At 41.6% G+C, this 16,266-nt stretch overlaps 1 protein-coding gene across 8 annotated transcripts in view; it reads right to left on the reverse strand.

The window, feature by feature from the left end:
* Nucleotides 1–362: 362 nt before the first annotated feature.
* Nucleotides 363–16,266, reverse strand: part of Igf1 (insulin like growth factor 1) — a 77,041-nt gene continuing 61,137 nt past the window's right edge. For 7 of the 8 annotated variants that reach the window (XM_087902138.1, XM_087902137.1, XM_048418775.3 and 4 more), the window contains one exon: nt 363–6,686. In XM_087902138.1, coding sequence (XP_087758264.1) covers nt 6,661–6,686 — 26 coding nt within the window. In that variant the 3' untranslated portion in view covers nt 363–6,660. The remainder of the gene's footprint in view (nt 6,687–16,266) is intronic. The other variant, XR_014999714.2, reaches the window with a different exon arrangement.

Genomic DNA, 16,266 nt, shown 5'->3' on the forward strand with positions numbered 1-16,266 from the left:
GGGAGTGCAACCAGTGTTATTTGTGTATGTGCTTTCTAGGATGCTGTTGGATCTCCTGGCATGAAAAATGTTCTCCCAAATAATTGCATCATGGGTTACACGTCACTGTTGGGTCCCAGTGGATGGGGTGGGTCTCAGCTACCTGCTTCATTGCTCCTGGATGGATTATACAATTAATAATCTCATCTATGCTTTCCATAAGTCCTTTGAAATGCTTGCAAATTCTAAGATATTGCTGTGATGTTTGACTAAGTTTTTTTCTGGGTGTTTTCTGTGTTGGTGCGTTACTCTCCCCGTCCCTACTAAAAACACGACATAACTGTAAGCCTCTTAAGAAATGACACACCACATCAAGGAAGCAATTAATCAAACAAGATTAATTTTAATGTAATTACTAAAGAAAGATATAACATTTTATTATGACACTCTAGCCATACATTTTCAAAATATGCTTGCTAAACAGTAAATGTAAGATAATGATTCAGTTAGTTACATGTCTAGAAGTCATTAGGATGGATATTGTTTCATCATAAATGAATTGAGTAATAATTATTTCAAACACAATCAGGATTAATTTGATAGAAGATGTTCTTGAATAAAAGAGATACAATGAATGACCAATTATTACTTTCCAGCTTCAGGAGGAAAATTAATTCAATGCCTGTAAGTTAATTATCACCCTTGGCTGTTAAGTGTGATAAGAATAAATGAAGCAAAACCACATGATGCCATCCAAATTCTCGTAGCTCATTAACACTTTAGCAAACAGAGATTTGATCTGATATGATATCTGGAGCTTTCATGTAAATTGAATACAAGCTGCATGATGTTCAGAAACTTTGGATATGTTGAATAGACATTTTCATGATACACGGACACAGATAAGAGCTGTGAAGAGGCAGCTTGAGGTTTCAGAGTCCCCCTGCGGGGTGTTTTGCAGTAGGTACAAGGTAAATATTCAAACACAATGAGATCAGAGGATCAGCAGAAGAGACTCTCCAATGAGCTGGGCAGTGGAGCCAGGGGGCGCTCGGAAAGGCGTGTTTTAGAGTTCCGTTCTCATTGCCCTACTTTACAAAGTGCGTTTGGGACAGAAGAAAATAAATGAACAATGCTGGCTTTTCGGCTCAGGCGATTTAAACACAGGCCAATTCTAAAGACTGCGAAAGGTCACGCTGAAGGTGATTTAGCCTGGTAGGAGAAAGTATTTCCATTTTAGCTATTTCAACTGGGCAGTGACATTTGAATTTTGTCTTGTTTCTCATTCTTCGTTAATAATTTTTTTTTCTCCTTAAAAACCCAAATCAGTGACAGATAAAAAAAACAGAGAGAAAAATCATGTTTGAAATCAATGTAATCATACATTAAAAGGGAACATGTGAAATGTGTTTTAAAAGGCAGTCCTTTAGTTGTTGGATTTTGTCTGGCCAGCCTCTGTAAAATTCTGAGGCAATCACTACGGGGGAAAAACAGAACTTGGAGGAACAAAGGCAGTTTCCAAAGTCCCCTGGGCCTCTGTCTTATCTGGGGAAGTTTTCCTTAAAAATGACAAGAAAGAGAAGATTGTACCAGATGTGAAGTGGTTATTTAAATTGATATCATGCACCATATGCACTTGAGCTTCAGACAGTCTTGTCTCTTTTCTTTTAAATAGAAACCACACAAAGAAGGTATCTATATAGCAATTTCTAACACCTAACAGGAAAGTCGTATGGAATATCACAATAGCAGGAGGCAAATACGCACTGCAGGATTAAGCACTAGCCTTGAGAACAAAACAAGCAACAAAAATTTCCCTCAGTTTTTTTTTTCCCCCCTCAGATTCAGAATTTCATGACCTTCGTGGGGGAGTGGGGACAGAGACTCACACTTCTACTGTATTTCAAGGTGAATAATTCCTTAATATTAACCATTCATCTTTGAAAACATGGGACAAGCCATGTGCTTTGAGTGGAAATGCTCATCTTTGGGAGAGGAGCCAAGTAGGGCCTACTCTAATAAATTAAGCTAATCTTTCAATGATTGAAAATAGAAAGGGACACTTAAAATAGTCTGATTTGATAAGTCAAACCATACATTTCGAGCTAGCCTACCAAGAGTCTATGTGAGTTTATCACCTTCCATTCTGCTCTGACATAGGAAAAAGACGGAGTCACTTTTGAACGTTAAGATTTCCATTCAGAAAGACTGTAAAAAGTGAACAATAAAACCCAACACAAAACAGAACAAAATCTTCACAGACTGTTAGCCATCTTCTTCAAAAAATTTCTCATGAGCTCTTTTCTTTCACTGTCGGTAGATAATCCCCAGCTCACAAGGAACTAGCTTCTAACCTTTCCCAAAGAGATCCATGACCGCTTCTAGGAGAGCTGCCACCCCTTGAGGTGCCTGACGAAAGAGCATCCTCTACCAACCAGAAATCAGTGTGCACCCCAGAGGATCTGGCAGAAGGTGTTCCTACAAATAGGCACGTCTATGTTCTTAAAACCTCTGTTTTTATTTTCTCCACTTTCTGAGTATTTTTTTTCAGAGCGGAGAGCGCGCCCGCACACGCGCGCGCACACACACACATGCATGCACATATACGCGCACTCCCACCTACACACTAAACTAAAATCAAAGCCAAAACTAAACAGGAAACCCAAACAACCTAGAGAAAGTCACGAGGGAACTTCACCCTCTGCTGCCATTTGCCTCAAGTTCTTTTTTCTCCTCCCACGTTTACTCCACGCTCTTGACCAACATTTCAGATGGGGTAAAATACTGCTAATTTTGTTGAATTCGAGAGCCAATGAAATAATGGAGCCTTCTAACTTTAAACACTTCCCATCCTCTGTCTCTGAACCCCCAAACTCACAACTTGGTGAACGATATTCTACTTATAAGTGACACAGAGTCGAAAGGTGGTGGCGAGATCTAACACTATCTTATTAAGTCATCTAGCTAGAGGATTGTTGTTTTCATACTTTAAAAAAATATGTCTATGCTTTCTTTTTTTTTCTTTTTTCATTTTTTTTTATAGTCAAGTACTTTCTTAAAGAAACAATAGCACCACATTGGCATAGCTGGCCAAACAATAAATGGGAAAGCAAAACCTGCCACGTGCTCTCTCCCGTCCACCCTCCCAAATGCACAAACCAGTAACAGAAATCCTGGAGCCATGGGTATGAGATGGTTTCGTCTACACAGACATTTCCACATTTCGCATCAACAATCCTTCTTGGGATTGTTGGGGAAGGAGTCGCAAGGGGACAGGGCTGTTTTGGTTAAAAATAAGATTTTCAAGAGAACGATTTCTTATCATTCCATTTGGCGTCTCTTATGGTAAGTAGGTATTTGTGTGTGGGGGGGTGTATGTGTGTGTGTGTAGGGTACATGCATATAGGGTGGGTATTAAAAATGTATTTTTTACCCTAGGAAAGCAGATTATAACAGAGAGAAGTACTTACTTTCTCAGTAGGACTGACTCATCTTACAATGTTCAAACAATTGATACTCTTTGGAGAATGAGACTAAAATTTGACTAGATACTGAGTCTTTTTTAATTAAATCAGGAATAAGCCTATCAAGTGACAACTCCTTCCTTCTTATCTTTATTGTTCTTTTGTGAACCTCTTAAAGTTGCCCCGTTTTTAGACACCTAACAGTTTAACCCTGTGGCAAAGCTTCCGAAGTTGAGAGTTGTCAAATCTGAAGTCTCTCTTCCTAACAGTCATGAATCATTCTGCTCCATCAGTTGGTTTTCAGAGTTTATGTAGATTTATCGTACAGTTCGTTAATCTTACGTTTACCTTGAAGTCCATCTCTTTGAGAGCATAATGATATGTTAGTAGAATTAAATTTTATTAGTTGATTTCTGATCGATTTGGAGAGAATTATGTATCAGATAAAGGATTGCATATTTAAGTGTTCATCATTGAGAGATTTTTTTCAACTACTGCGTATAGAATTAAATGAACAAAATCTGTGGCAGACACTCGGAATCCCTATATCCGACCACGGCAGGAAGCCCATAGATCTGTAGAAGACTGCCTATGAGGTTTTCTGGGAATCACCAATTTTAAAAGGTACACACTGGAAACAAGAACTAACGCCAGGAGTGCCACTGTGGGTGTGGGAGGGTCCAACTTTTCCCACCACTCCTTTGGGAAACAGGAAGAAGGCGAAACTGGTCTATTCCATTGACGTCTCTCCGTCGTGCGTAGGGCACGTTCCGCACGCAAAGCTTTCTGAGGGCTCTGCTGAACAGCGCTTCCTGCACTTATTCAAATGTCTCTTTTTTTCGTTTTTCTTAAACATTTTATAAGAATATTAAGGAAGTCTGGAAATGAGGAAAAAGCTACAGATAATAAGATTATCTGAGTATTGAATAATTTTTTGTTCTAAAGAGGGAGGCAATCTTGCTCCACAAATAGGGAACACTTTCTAGGTTTTTTGTTTTTGTTATTTTGGGGGGGGTATCAATGCCCAGTCGAATGCATCCAATACATCTTCAGGAAGCTGGGTTCTTCCTTATAAACAAATGCTAGGGAGAACCTTGGGGTTGAGAAAAAAGATTTTTGCCTCTCAATTAGCAGTTCTGGCCAGCACATTTTCACAATATAAACTGAGTATGTCTATATACAAGCAAGGGTATAGGACTCTGTCCACTAAAGTAACTTGTGATTTTTTTTAATAGATATTATTTCAAAACTTAAGACTATTAGGGCCCGTTTTCATATGCTAAAGGGAAGAAAAATGTGGTTTTCAAACTGGGTAGATTATCACTGATAATATTAGAGTTATTCCGAGATGCCAAGTGCCTGGAAGGATGAGTGGGAGGGGACAAGTAGAATTCTCTTTGATTGGCCAAGATCTTGCTCTTTCTCCCTCTTCCTGTCTTTTCACTCATCTTTATATGCGCACATTCAGAGCAGAAGTGAAATCAAACTGTGAATCAAGTGTCTCTTACTTGTCTCGCGTTGGAGAGATGGAGTCATCGGTTCTCCGTTAGGTCATTGGACAGCTTCTCCAATCAGAACTCGGATAGCACAGTAGCCTCGCAATCAGAACTCGGATAGCACAGTAGCCTCGCAGTGATGGGCGGGTAATCCACGGAGCTACATTGTCAATGGGTTAATCATAGCACTCCTTGTAGCCCAGCAACTCAAGGGCTCTGATGTTGCACCCTCCTGGAAACCCAGAGGAAAAATCTGAAGATCTCTCTTTTTTAATATTCATACCACCCCTTTGAGGTAGGTAGATGACGTATTGCCCCCATTTTGCAGATGAGGAAACTGAGGCACCAAGAGTCGGAGTGACTTGATCAAGGTCACAAGGTGTGAGTCTGTGTGGCAGAGGTTGCAACTACTTATTTCTTCGGTGGTAAAAAGAAACCAGGACTCCGAAAAATCCCTAGCCTCTTGCTTTTCCCACACTCTACAGTGTCCTCTCTGGACTCGCTGAGTACGGGTGTCTTAGTGGACTTCATATCTTAAATTCCTCTTGGAAGGCATAGCTGGGGAGGCCTTTGCATCTCCCAAGAGGATGGATTTTTTTTTCTTAGTTCCCTTCCTAATTTTGTCATCTTAGGCTCCAGGCTTTCATTTTGGCTTTGCTTTCACCTTTTACCGTTTTGACCAGATTCTTTCATATGACAAACTACAAAATAGCACCATTGTACTAAAAAACAACAACAACAACAGAGTTTTACATACTGTTTGATAGATCCTGTATTATTGATATGCTAAATTTACATAGTGCTCTATATGGAAAAAAAATAAAACGAGAAATTGCTAATTAGGTTACAGACTAACTTATCATTCAAAGGAACCATCGAGAGCGGAAGAGACGTCCTATGTTCCAAACACACACCTAAAACTGATTGGCCTCAAAGCTGCAATTACCGTCACTCTATGTCTTTTGTCATAACTCGGTGTGGAAAAATAAAGTTTTGTGTCTAAAAAAAAATGCATCCAACTTATATTTGGTACAAATGCCACGGATGGGATCGGATGGGTTAAAACTTGGTGGGCCGGTCGACTATGTAACTCGCTATTTGCTTTTGAGGAGGCCAAATTGAACAAATCCACATCTCGGGGACAGGGCAGGGCTCCTGGGGATGGATAGACAAGATTATCGGACTCGGTAAAACAAGCAGCTTGAGCTATGTGGGGAAAAGTGAAAATAAGGAGAGTAATTCATGAACCACTTCTACACAGCTGCTGACTGAATGGCTCCAGCAGCCACGCTTCAGAGAGGAATTTAGTGCAACTGGATCTATACAACACCCATGCATTTCCGGCTCTTGAGAGGCAGGGACTAGGAGATATAATTATATATATATATTTTCTCTATAGAACGTTATTGATAAAGGATCAACAGCAATCTACCCACTCAGGACCATTTTTGCAAGATGCAAAGTTTTGTTTTGTTTTGTTTTGTTTTTTAACAAACACTCCTAATGACAATATTGGAATGTTTATGTGTATATTTCACGGGGGGAGGGGGGGAGAAATGCCCATCTTTGAAATGTTATTGAACGTATTATTGTTTGGTAGGTTTTTTCCAACGTTTTGCAGGCGGTTCATGCAGATCAAAGGATCCTGCCGGTGACATGTCGTTTTCTGCTTCTTGGGAGGCTCTTCCTACATCCTGTAGTTCTTGTTCCCCGCACTCCCTCTACTTGCGTTCTTCAAATGTACTTCCTACAAAGAAGGAAGAAAAGGTCCCATTAAGTTGGTGTTTACACAGCTATTCATGCCTTTAAACAGTCCATTCAGCCTGTGCATTTATTAGTCACCATTTGATAGATAACTCGAGATACATACACGATGTGTGACGACCGAAACAGGCTGTGTAGTGTTTCGATACCTTTAAAACTTTATTATTTCTTTACTTTGGTAATTTTCACACTCTTGTAGTTCTTTATAAGATGTATAATAATAAATTTCTGAAACTTGAAGCCCCTTTCCCTTTGTCATTGTGCTATAGGAGGCTGCTGACTCTTCCTTGGTACCGTGCCTAGCTCTTCCCAACACAGGGTCTCATCCTTTTGTGTCTCATGCTTCACCAACCATCTAAAAGAAGGTTTGGGGTCTTGAATTCTTGGAGGAACATACAGATGGACAGGCCTTCAGTTGCTACTTCAACCAAACTTGACTTTGCTCTCCGAGCTTCTGCGGCCTAGGTACCGCTGCTCTGTAACCACATAGAGAGGGCACTCTCTCCACCCGCCTCTGTCTCGGATTCACAGGATGGAGAAGTCTAACCTTCTGACTGGAAGCACACCCTCCTTTCAGTGAGCAAAAGAAAACAAAACAGCTCCAAGCAACAGTAGCAACAAAACCCCAGACTCATCAGACTCTGAGGTTACCTCAGGAGTTTTGTTAAACTTGTCTTCCAGTGTTGCTTTATAAAAAGAAGATGTTGCTTTTCATTTTTGTTCATTTTCTACTATGGAGAGAGGCAGCATTCTTGAAGCAGAAGATTGAGACGTTCAGGTAAAAAAAAAAAAATCACAACCTCCTGAGCCGAGCTTACGCGAATCTCACCCTAGTCTATTTGCCAACCATGTGAACTTGTGCAAGGCATCTCTTTGTCATGCGTAACAGAATAACATTAGTATCTATAACAGAATAACATTAGTATCTATAAGACTGAAGAGAGAGCATTCGCGAAAGCCTTTTCCTAGACTGGAGGCATCATAATTAACATGAGCATTGCATGTTGTCATTAATGTTCTCTCTTTATTTGTTATATCATCTTTGTATTCATGTGTGTACGCATGTACATGAGCAAGTGCACACACATGCATGTGGGTGACCTGTCGAGCTGCAGTCTTTTTATTTTTTGGAAAGAGAGTTTTTCACCGAGTGTGGCTAGAGTACTGAACAGCAAGCTCAGGGGGTCTGCGTGCTCCTGTCCCTACTCCCTCAGCACCAGTGCCTGGCTGCCAGCTCTTCATAGAAATGCCAGGAAATCTGAACTCGGACTCTCATGCTTCATGATAGGCTCTTCACTGACTGAGCCGACTGACCCCCCTTCCCTGCCTCCGTTGTGCCAGATTAATTGGAAAGGAACCATTCTAAGGCCTGAGCACCCAGTTCTTTGAGTTGCTACCATTTTCACCTCCTCAACAAATAAAGACGATGAAGGAATGAAGAAATAAGAATTTTGTTTGGAACAGAATTCCTAAGAGAGCAGGCTCACTGCCTCATGATTGTGAAAGCTCAGACTCTAGCTCAAGATGTTGGAGGTGCTTTACCGCTGGTCAGAAGCTGTAGGAAGATGCCGTAGACAGTTATAGGTACAGAAATGAACTTCAGATGCCACCAGGGTCCCTCCTCACTGGGGATATAATTCTGTCAAGACCAACAGTTATCCTCACACTAGCAGCCAGAAGTGCCAGACTTTTCTGCTTAAGGTAATGCCTACTAAATCTCAATTGTGTTAGGAACTAAAGGACTTCGGAGACCTAGGAAGGGTCAGGATTTAATATTGATGAACTCTACTGTTCCTTGGAACCAATACCTCTCAACCAAGACTCTTAGGCATGTGGCTATTTCTCTGACACATGTTGATCAGCACTGCCAGGAACACGACTTCCACCACTGAGTCCTTCATGGGATGTGAAAGGGAACTTTGTGAGTCCATATCACATTGACCAAACAGAAGACAGGGGGTGTCATCTCGTAAAAACACTCTTGAAAATACCAGGTCCGCACCCAATTGTTTAAGAAGCAGGCACGGATAAAAGTGGGACCTTGGGCAGAGCATCTCCAAATGCCATCAGCTTAAAATACTGAGACTTTCCTTCTTTATAGCATATGACTTTATCAAAGTTCACTTAACATGCTTTCAATACTGGGCAACGCGGTAGACATTAATCTACCGGTGAACATCTGCTCCTTACGTCTTATAATCGTTTTCTAGACAAATGAAGTCATCTGTGGTGGGGAGAAGATCATTAGAGTTCCCAAACCATTTGAAGCCACATGTCAACCCATTGAATCCATCTTGCCAAATAGCTTTAATAGCGACAGTATTATTCTACATATTTATTAACCACATTTACTAGGGGAGTATACTTTTGAATTATGCCTTTTCCCCTATTTAATATGTGCACTGGCTTAGAAATAAAGAACAGGGACTCCAAAATGCACACACTAAATTCAGGAATGAGCTGGTAACGATGAAAGGAACCCCACAATCTCTCGCATTTCCTGTTCTCAGGCTGAGTTACGAATTTGCCACAGAACACCTTCGGGTCTCTTCTATCCTTTACGCTCAAAGTGTAGGAGGGCTGTACAGCCATTAAAAGGGGAAAGTGAGGTTAGATTGACTGTCTTACAGATCTCTGTCTTCCAGCCCTTTCTCTTCTCTCTAAAAGCCGAAGGTAGACAGGATGAGGTTGGGCAGAAGTGTCCCCTGGTGGTTTTCTTGGGGGTCTGCCTGAGCATCCAGCAGAGCTATGAGCTGAAGCGGTGTGCCCGCCACTGCCCTGAGTAGCATGCTTCCCCAGCACACGGGCTCAGAGAACCCACTTAGGACCAGCTGTGTGTCTGGTTTGCTTTTGGCTCTCTTCCCGGGCGCTCACATGTGATTTCTTTGTTGCAGACAATGACGGGGCGAACAAAAGCACTCAGGCCCTTGGGTTTCAGTTGCATCTGTTGCTTCACTCATTGTCTTAATTTAATTATGCTGGCTACCCTTGACAATAGGCTGCAGGCAGAGGCCCGTGAGGGGCAGCTGTCCTTGGAGCCGGCGCCCACCTCCAGTGCCCTTCTTGAAGGGTTATGAAACAGTTTCTCGCACGCAGCCAAGCAAAAACTTTTCACTTCAGCACCTTGTCCAAGACAAACAAAGCAGCCGAAACTGTTTCTAGTACGCAGCTAGACAGCGTTTTGAAAGGAAAACGGTAGTGAGTAAATATTATTTCCTATTGACACCAGAGAAGGTAAGATTATTAAAAAAAAAAAAATATGCCGGTCTTCCAGCTCACTGAGGTTGATGGAATAAACTGACCCTTCTGAAGGAAGGGCTAACCAGCTTATTAAAGGATCAGCTGGGGAAGGGATTAATTTGTAATAGAGGCCATTTGCTTTCTTCCATAGCTCTCCGACTTTCCTCTGGAAAGTTATCCGAAGACCTTTGGAGGGCGGAGATCATCAAAGGTTAATAACAACAAACAGCGCAGTAATCTTGTCTGACACCTGCTGGGGCTCTACAGTGAGAAAATGCTCTCGCTGGCTCCTCACAGCCATTTTGGCAAGGTGACCTCATTTGTACCCACTCCATTTCCAGGCTAAGGCTTGCTAAGATGTAGCGATGTGTGTCAGGCTACAGAGGGACAGGCTGTTAGAACTAAGAGCAGAAATAACAGGCGCCATCCCCTGCGCATCGATAGTATGCTAAGGATTAGTTCATACATGTCCCCGTGTCTTCTCATTTATTCTCACAGTGGTCCTCAGGATGGGCACAGGCATCTTGACCATTGGACCTTTAAGGAATCCTTTGAAAGGGTTAAAAACAAACAAGCCGGTGTTTCTTAGAGTTGAGCTGGATTTCTGCTTTGGGTTTGTTGAAGATCCTTGTGGTTCTGGGGCTGGCCTGTTGCCCTGCTACCTAGCCCACCAAGAGGAGAAACGGAACCTCATGCCTCTAAGTCCAGCTCTCTTTCTAATGGCAGTAGCTCATAATCTTAACCACCCCCCCCAGCTGGTTCACAGATGAAGGTAGAACCTCAGGGGTCAATGACTCTAAGCTAAGAGGGTGGGTAGCCTTCCTGACCAAATGTGGAAGCTAAGTCACATTGGCGTGGCTGTTTATATTTTCAGTTAGCAAGGGTTAACTCCTTGTATACCATGCCTATTTGGGTTAGGGGGTGGATTTTTGCCTGCAGGGCAGAATGTAAAAGAAAGATGCTAGGCTCTTTAAACTTCAGGAAGGAAGGGTTGATATTTTCAATAGACTGTTTCCATCTTCCTCCCACTGCAAACAAGTTAAGTATTGTGGGGCATAGTCTAGGAAAGGCCTGGCATCCTATAAAAAAGCATCGGAGGAAATGATGCCCAACATAGAATATTAGCAGCTTATTTACAGCACAAAGTACTAACTCAGCACTGACCTTCTCCACAAAGGGAAAATAGAAAAGAAGAAGAAGAAGAAGAAGAAGAAGAAGAAGAAGAAGAAGAAGAAGAAGAAGAAGAAGAAGAAGAAGAAGAAGAAGAAACAGTGGATGATTGAGAGGTAGCCCAGACATCAACCCTTCACTTGTTGAAAAGGATGTGTTGGTGTTCTTTTTTTTTTTCTGACTCTCTTGGGAACACATGGCATTGTGGAGGATGATTTAGATGTCTTGGTATCAGCTTTGACATCTGTTGACTTCAAGGAATCCCAAGTTCAAATCCTAAGAGAGTCGGATGAGCCTTACTCATCTGGTAGCCGAGCTGAGTGAGAGTCACGAGGTCTACTCTGTGCATTAGGAGGAAATGGGAGGAGTAGTGAGGTGCCCGGTTAATGGTTGGGGTTCATCTTGGGTGTGTGTTCTGACTCGGCCAGATGCGAGAACAAGGCCTTGACAAGACATTTAGTTTTCTTATCTCCACAGCAGAAAAAAAAATGATAGTATTTACCATATAGGCTTCTGATGACTGAGTGAAGCGACTCACATGCATTGGGTAAACACTCGCTATTATCACTATCCAGTCTTTAACAGTTACTGCTACCAAGGCACGTTCTGTACTTGAATGTTACTCTTTTTCTTCTGATTATAGGCAAAACTACCTGGGTTTTCAGTGTGCCCATGAATGCTGCTGGGAGAGCATGCCTGCAGCTCGTTTTCCTTTTCTCCTTTAAGGAATGATGCATTCCTTAAATGCTGGGTTGTTGGGGGAACTTGAATGCATCCAGCCCGTCACTTCAAGGTTAGCTTGAGTTATGCCCTTTCTCCCTCTTCCAACAACCACCTGATTTGACTTCCAGCATCTCTTTCTGTGATGTAAGAAACCTCTGGCTCATCGTTTAAAAGGCCAGAGGGAAATAGAAGAAGAGAATTCTAAAGGGCTTCCTTCCTTAGGCAGCAGAATTTATTTATTTATTTATTTATTTATTTATTTATTTATATTGTCTTTAAAAGTCTATACTAAAGGGCTTTCTTCCTTAGGTAGCAGAAAGTATTTATTTATTCATATTGTCTTTAAAAGTCTAGAAGGATGTTGTAAAAATTCTGCAGTTTCAGAGCTGTTTAGACTAGATTTTACGGACAGTTGGTTTGGTTATTTTTGTTTGTGATAGTAATAATAATAATAATAATAATAATAATAATAATAATAATAATAGTGGTCATAAATAAGCCTAACCATACCATTGTTCCCTGAGGGAGGAGTTGACTTTGGAATTGCCGAAAGGCTCAGATGTGACCTTTCAAAAGTGCAATACCAGATTTCGGCGACTTCCTGACATTTGCACCTCTCTCACCTGAAAACTAGTTCTGATGCTTGTCTCTTTATGCTTTCAGAATGTCATTGTTCCAACTGGCATTTGACTTAGATGACTGTTGAGCTAGTGTGTGTAGCGCGATGTCCTTGAGAGACCCGAGGCCCTGAAAAGCCTCTGGTGTCAGCTCAGTGTACCAGTGATGAGTTCACAGGGTTAGTAAGAAAGGGTGTTGCCCTCTTCCACTCAATTCTTTGAGTGTTGTGACAATTCTGGGCAGAACATTCAAACTCTGTGTTCTGAATTTTCCTTCTCATTGAATTGAGAGAAATTTTGGACGCTTAGAAGACTCTCCCAAACGTTTCGGATGAACAAAATAACACTATGACAGGTTGAAGTGATTTGCATCTGTTTGAGGTTGATGGGAGCCTTCGGCATATAAAAGTAAACATTGGGAATGCCAGCCAGTGCTTTTCCAAGGCAGAACAAGCTACGAGAATGGTTCCTGCAAGCAGTTTTAAAACTTTAGAATCCCTTTGTGGTGCTGAGCACCTCTACTCTAGCCTGTGTTCTTTTGAAGAATACAAATTTTATTCACAGAGGCAAAGAGAGTTTAATGGAGACCCGGTCGGTGAACATGGATGGAAGAGCAATAATGATGCCATGCATTTATTGCTCCAGCTACACATCTTTTTTGGCTTGTCTTGTAATGTCCCATGAACTTTTAAACATGCCTTGCCACGACATCAACATCACACATTTCCAAGGGCACCATTGACAGGCGATTAGGAATCTTCCCCAACCCTCGACCTGCCATACTCTTGCTCTTAATTATTTGAAATTTCTGTCCTGCCATAATTGTTATCTACAGCTGTGAAAATAGCCCATCATATTTTCACAGATGGCAGGGCTGGTTGGTCTTTGATTACTTAACTTCTTGGTGTTGGCCAGACAGAAAGCTCCATGTGAACGTTTCTAGACTTTACAGGATTTTGTAAAAAAAATTTGGCATATGAATCCTTGCTTGGAAGTCAGGGCCACTCAGCCAGTTTAAGTTTGATTTAAAATTTTGAGTCTTTCCCTTGGAACTTTGGAGTCATTTTAGCAGGGATAAGAGTGTTGTTAGCTATCATGCTTAGATTGTTATAGAATAAAAGCAGATATTCCAAAATGGGGAGAGGGCATTGGAAAATGGCTAAGAAAGAAAAGACCGGGGCTGGAGAATTGGCTTACAGGGCAAAGGCAATTGCCACCGAGTCTAACAACCCGAGTTTGATCCCTAGGAATGTCATGGTAGGAAGAGAGGACCGATTCTGTCAAGTTATTCTCCAGCCACCATATGCACACTGTGGCATAGACCCTTTCCCTGAACAAATAGACATAATTTTAAAACTTTAAAGGAATGGGGAAAGAGATAGCAGAAGCCTGGAGCAGTTGTGGCCAATAATCTTAATCTCTGAGCACAGCAGGATGATGTGGGAGCATTGACTGAACGCGTGGAACCACCCATGGGGTCAAGAATTAGACTTGGATCCAGTTTCCCAAGTTACTACTTCATTCTATGGAAAACTACAGGTAGAAGAGAGCTGTAGACTGTTCCCTGGACATCAGATGGGAAGTGATTGAACCCTGCTTCCCTAAACGATAGTATGAAGTCAAAAACCAACTTCCTTCTCCCCTACCAAAAACGCTCTCTTTATCTCCTGAATAATACTTACTGTAGGGCTATCTCCCAGAATTTTTCCAGAAGACAAAGGAATCTTGAGATTTTGTGGATGACAAGGGATGCTTACAAAGGAATTTATATTCACTGAAAGACAGCAACCCGCCCTGGTATTTGCCCACGATTTTGGAAAGTCATTCACCCACACACCCTACTGTGTCAAACGAAGCTGCACCAACACACACATCATAGATGTACGTGTTTACTTGTGCTCCTTTGAACACACACGTAGCTTTCTTTCTCGTCTCTCAAGACTGTTTACTGTGGTTGACTTCAGAGTTTAAGTTCTGACCAAAGATATTTAGAATTAGGCCTGACTGCAAGTACATCTCGCATTCTTATTTCTAACTAGCAGCCCTCTATTTTTAAACTCTCCTGACCTACGCTTTCTAAAACTATAACCATAATGGTTAATGAAGCTGGGACTTCCCCCCTTCCTCACAGAACAGTTCCTAGTTCTTGGGACTCTTCCAGTAGACTTCAGGAGCTGTTTCTGAGCGCCCAGTGTGGTGGGAACTTTCTCAGAGGTGCTGTGTATCAGACATATCTCTCATCAGTTCTCCTATTGACAGCACCCATTCTGTTTTCTAGAACATAAACCCACGTTGACATTTCTTTTTTTTAAATATTTATTCATTTATTATGCATTCAATATCTGCCTGCAGCCCAGGGAGGGCACCAGATCTCATTACAGATGGTTGTGAGCCACCATATGGTTGCTGGGAATTGAACTCAAGACCTTTGGAAAAGCAGGCAATGCTCTTAACTACTGAGCCATCTCTCTAGCCCCCGACATTTCTTGATTATATATCTTGGTTGCTGCATTGAGAAACCTCATTAAAGACGGGTTCCCAAACATGTGAGCAGCAGAGAAGAATTCTGATTTCAAGCAGGCCCTTGGAAGAAGGGAAGTTGATGTCATTTTTGCATGTTTGGTGGCTCCTGAAGAATCTTCTCTAACTTTCATCAGGTGTCCTTTCTTACTTAGGTCACAGGAACCAATAACTGGCCTTTCGGCCCCGAGGTAACATTTAAGGGAAGAAGTTCTACAGTATGATCTTCTAAAACTCATAAAAATGAACAGTACTTCATCCAAAAGTGTCAACCTTTCCATTGCTTCTGAAAGCCCTTGTTTTAATTTCAGGCTATCAACCTCAGATGCTGGTGAAAGGTGCTAGGTTGGCATCCTGAGAAACCGAAGTGTCCCGGAAGCTGTGAGAGCCCGGAAGTAGCCCATGCTTCTATTTATTTTGGCAATTTTAAACTATTAAGATCTAGAATCCATGTCACAGTTAAAATTTCCCCAGGCACTATGGAACAAAATCCCGTATTACATTTGATTTTAACTGGTTGAGGGAAAAAATGGTGGTTTTTCTGAAAAGTTCATTGTATGACCCTGAAATAAATATCAACATTTATGTGGAAGAACTGGACTAACCATTTAAATCCTAATTATCCACAAAATAATATATTCTCCCAGGTGGAAGGAATCTTAGACAACTGAGTTCTCTTCTACCGTATGTTGGAGAAGACATACATTAAAGGAACTGTTGTCGAACTTGGGCTTGGCATTATTGGCAATAGAGATACTTCTCCTCCATTTTGAGCACACACACGCACACACACACACACACACATACACTTATACGTATATGTATGCATGAACACAGATATATCTATATAAATTGTCAATAAGCCCTCGCAACAGCAGTATGGGAGAGCATCACCATATGGATGGGAGAGTTGTTACCATGTTGGGAGATGAGGAAACTGAGGTATAGGCAGGCTGGACAATTTGCCCATGAGAAGGCAGCTAGTAAAAGCTTTGATGTTCACTGAGGCCGTCTGATGGTACTCTGTGTTCTAAGTGATGATCCTATCCTGCTTCTCCAAATTGTAAGCTCTATGACTTGTCTAGACATCTACAGTCAATTTGTCAGAATTGTGTGTTTTTACTAGTTTTAAGCACAATTACCAATTTTCACTAACAGACACACTTGAAGCTGAAATGTGGGGGTTGTGAATAAGAATTAGCATGCTACGTGCTCCAAGAAAACCCTGAGTGGATGGGTGATATTCCCTGTGAAGCATTTAGCTAACCACAACTGTTACATTGAGTCCCTGAG

This window comes from Myodes glareolus, chromosome 26 (genome assembly GCF_982192425.1).
Source record: "Myodes glareolus chromosome 26, mMyoGla1.1, whole genome shotgun sequence".
NCBI classification, from domain to species: domain Eukaryota; kingdom Metazoa; phylum Chordata; class Mammalia; order Rodentia; family Cricetidae; genus Myodes; species Myodes glareolus.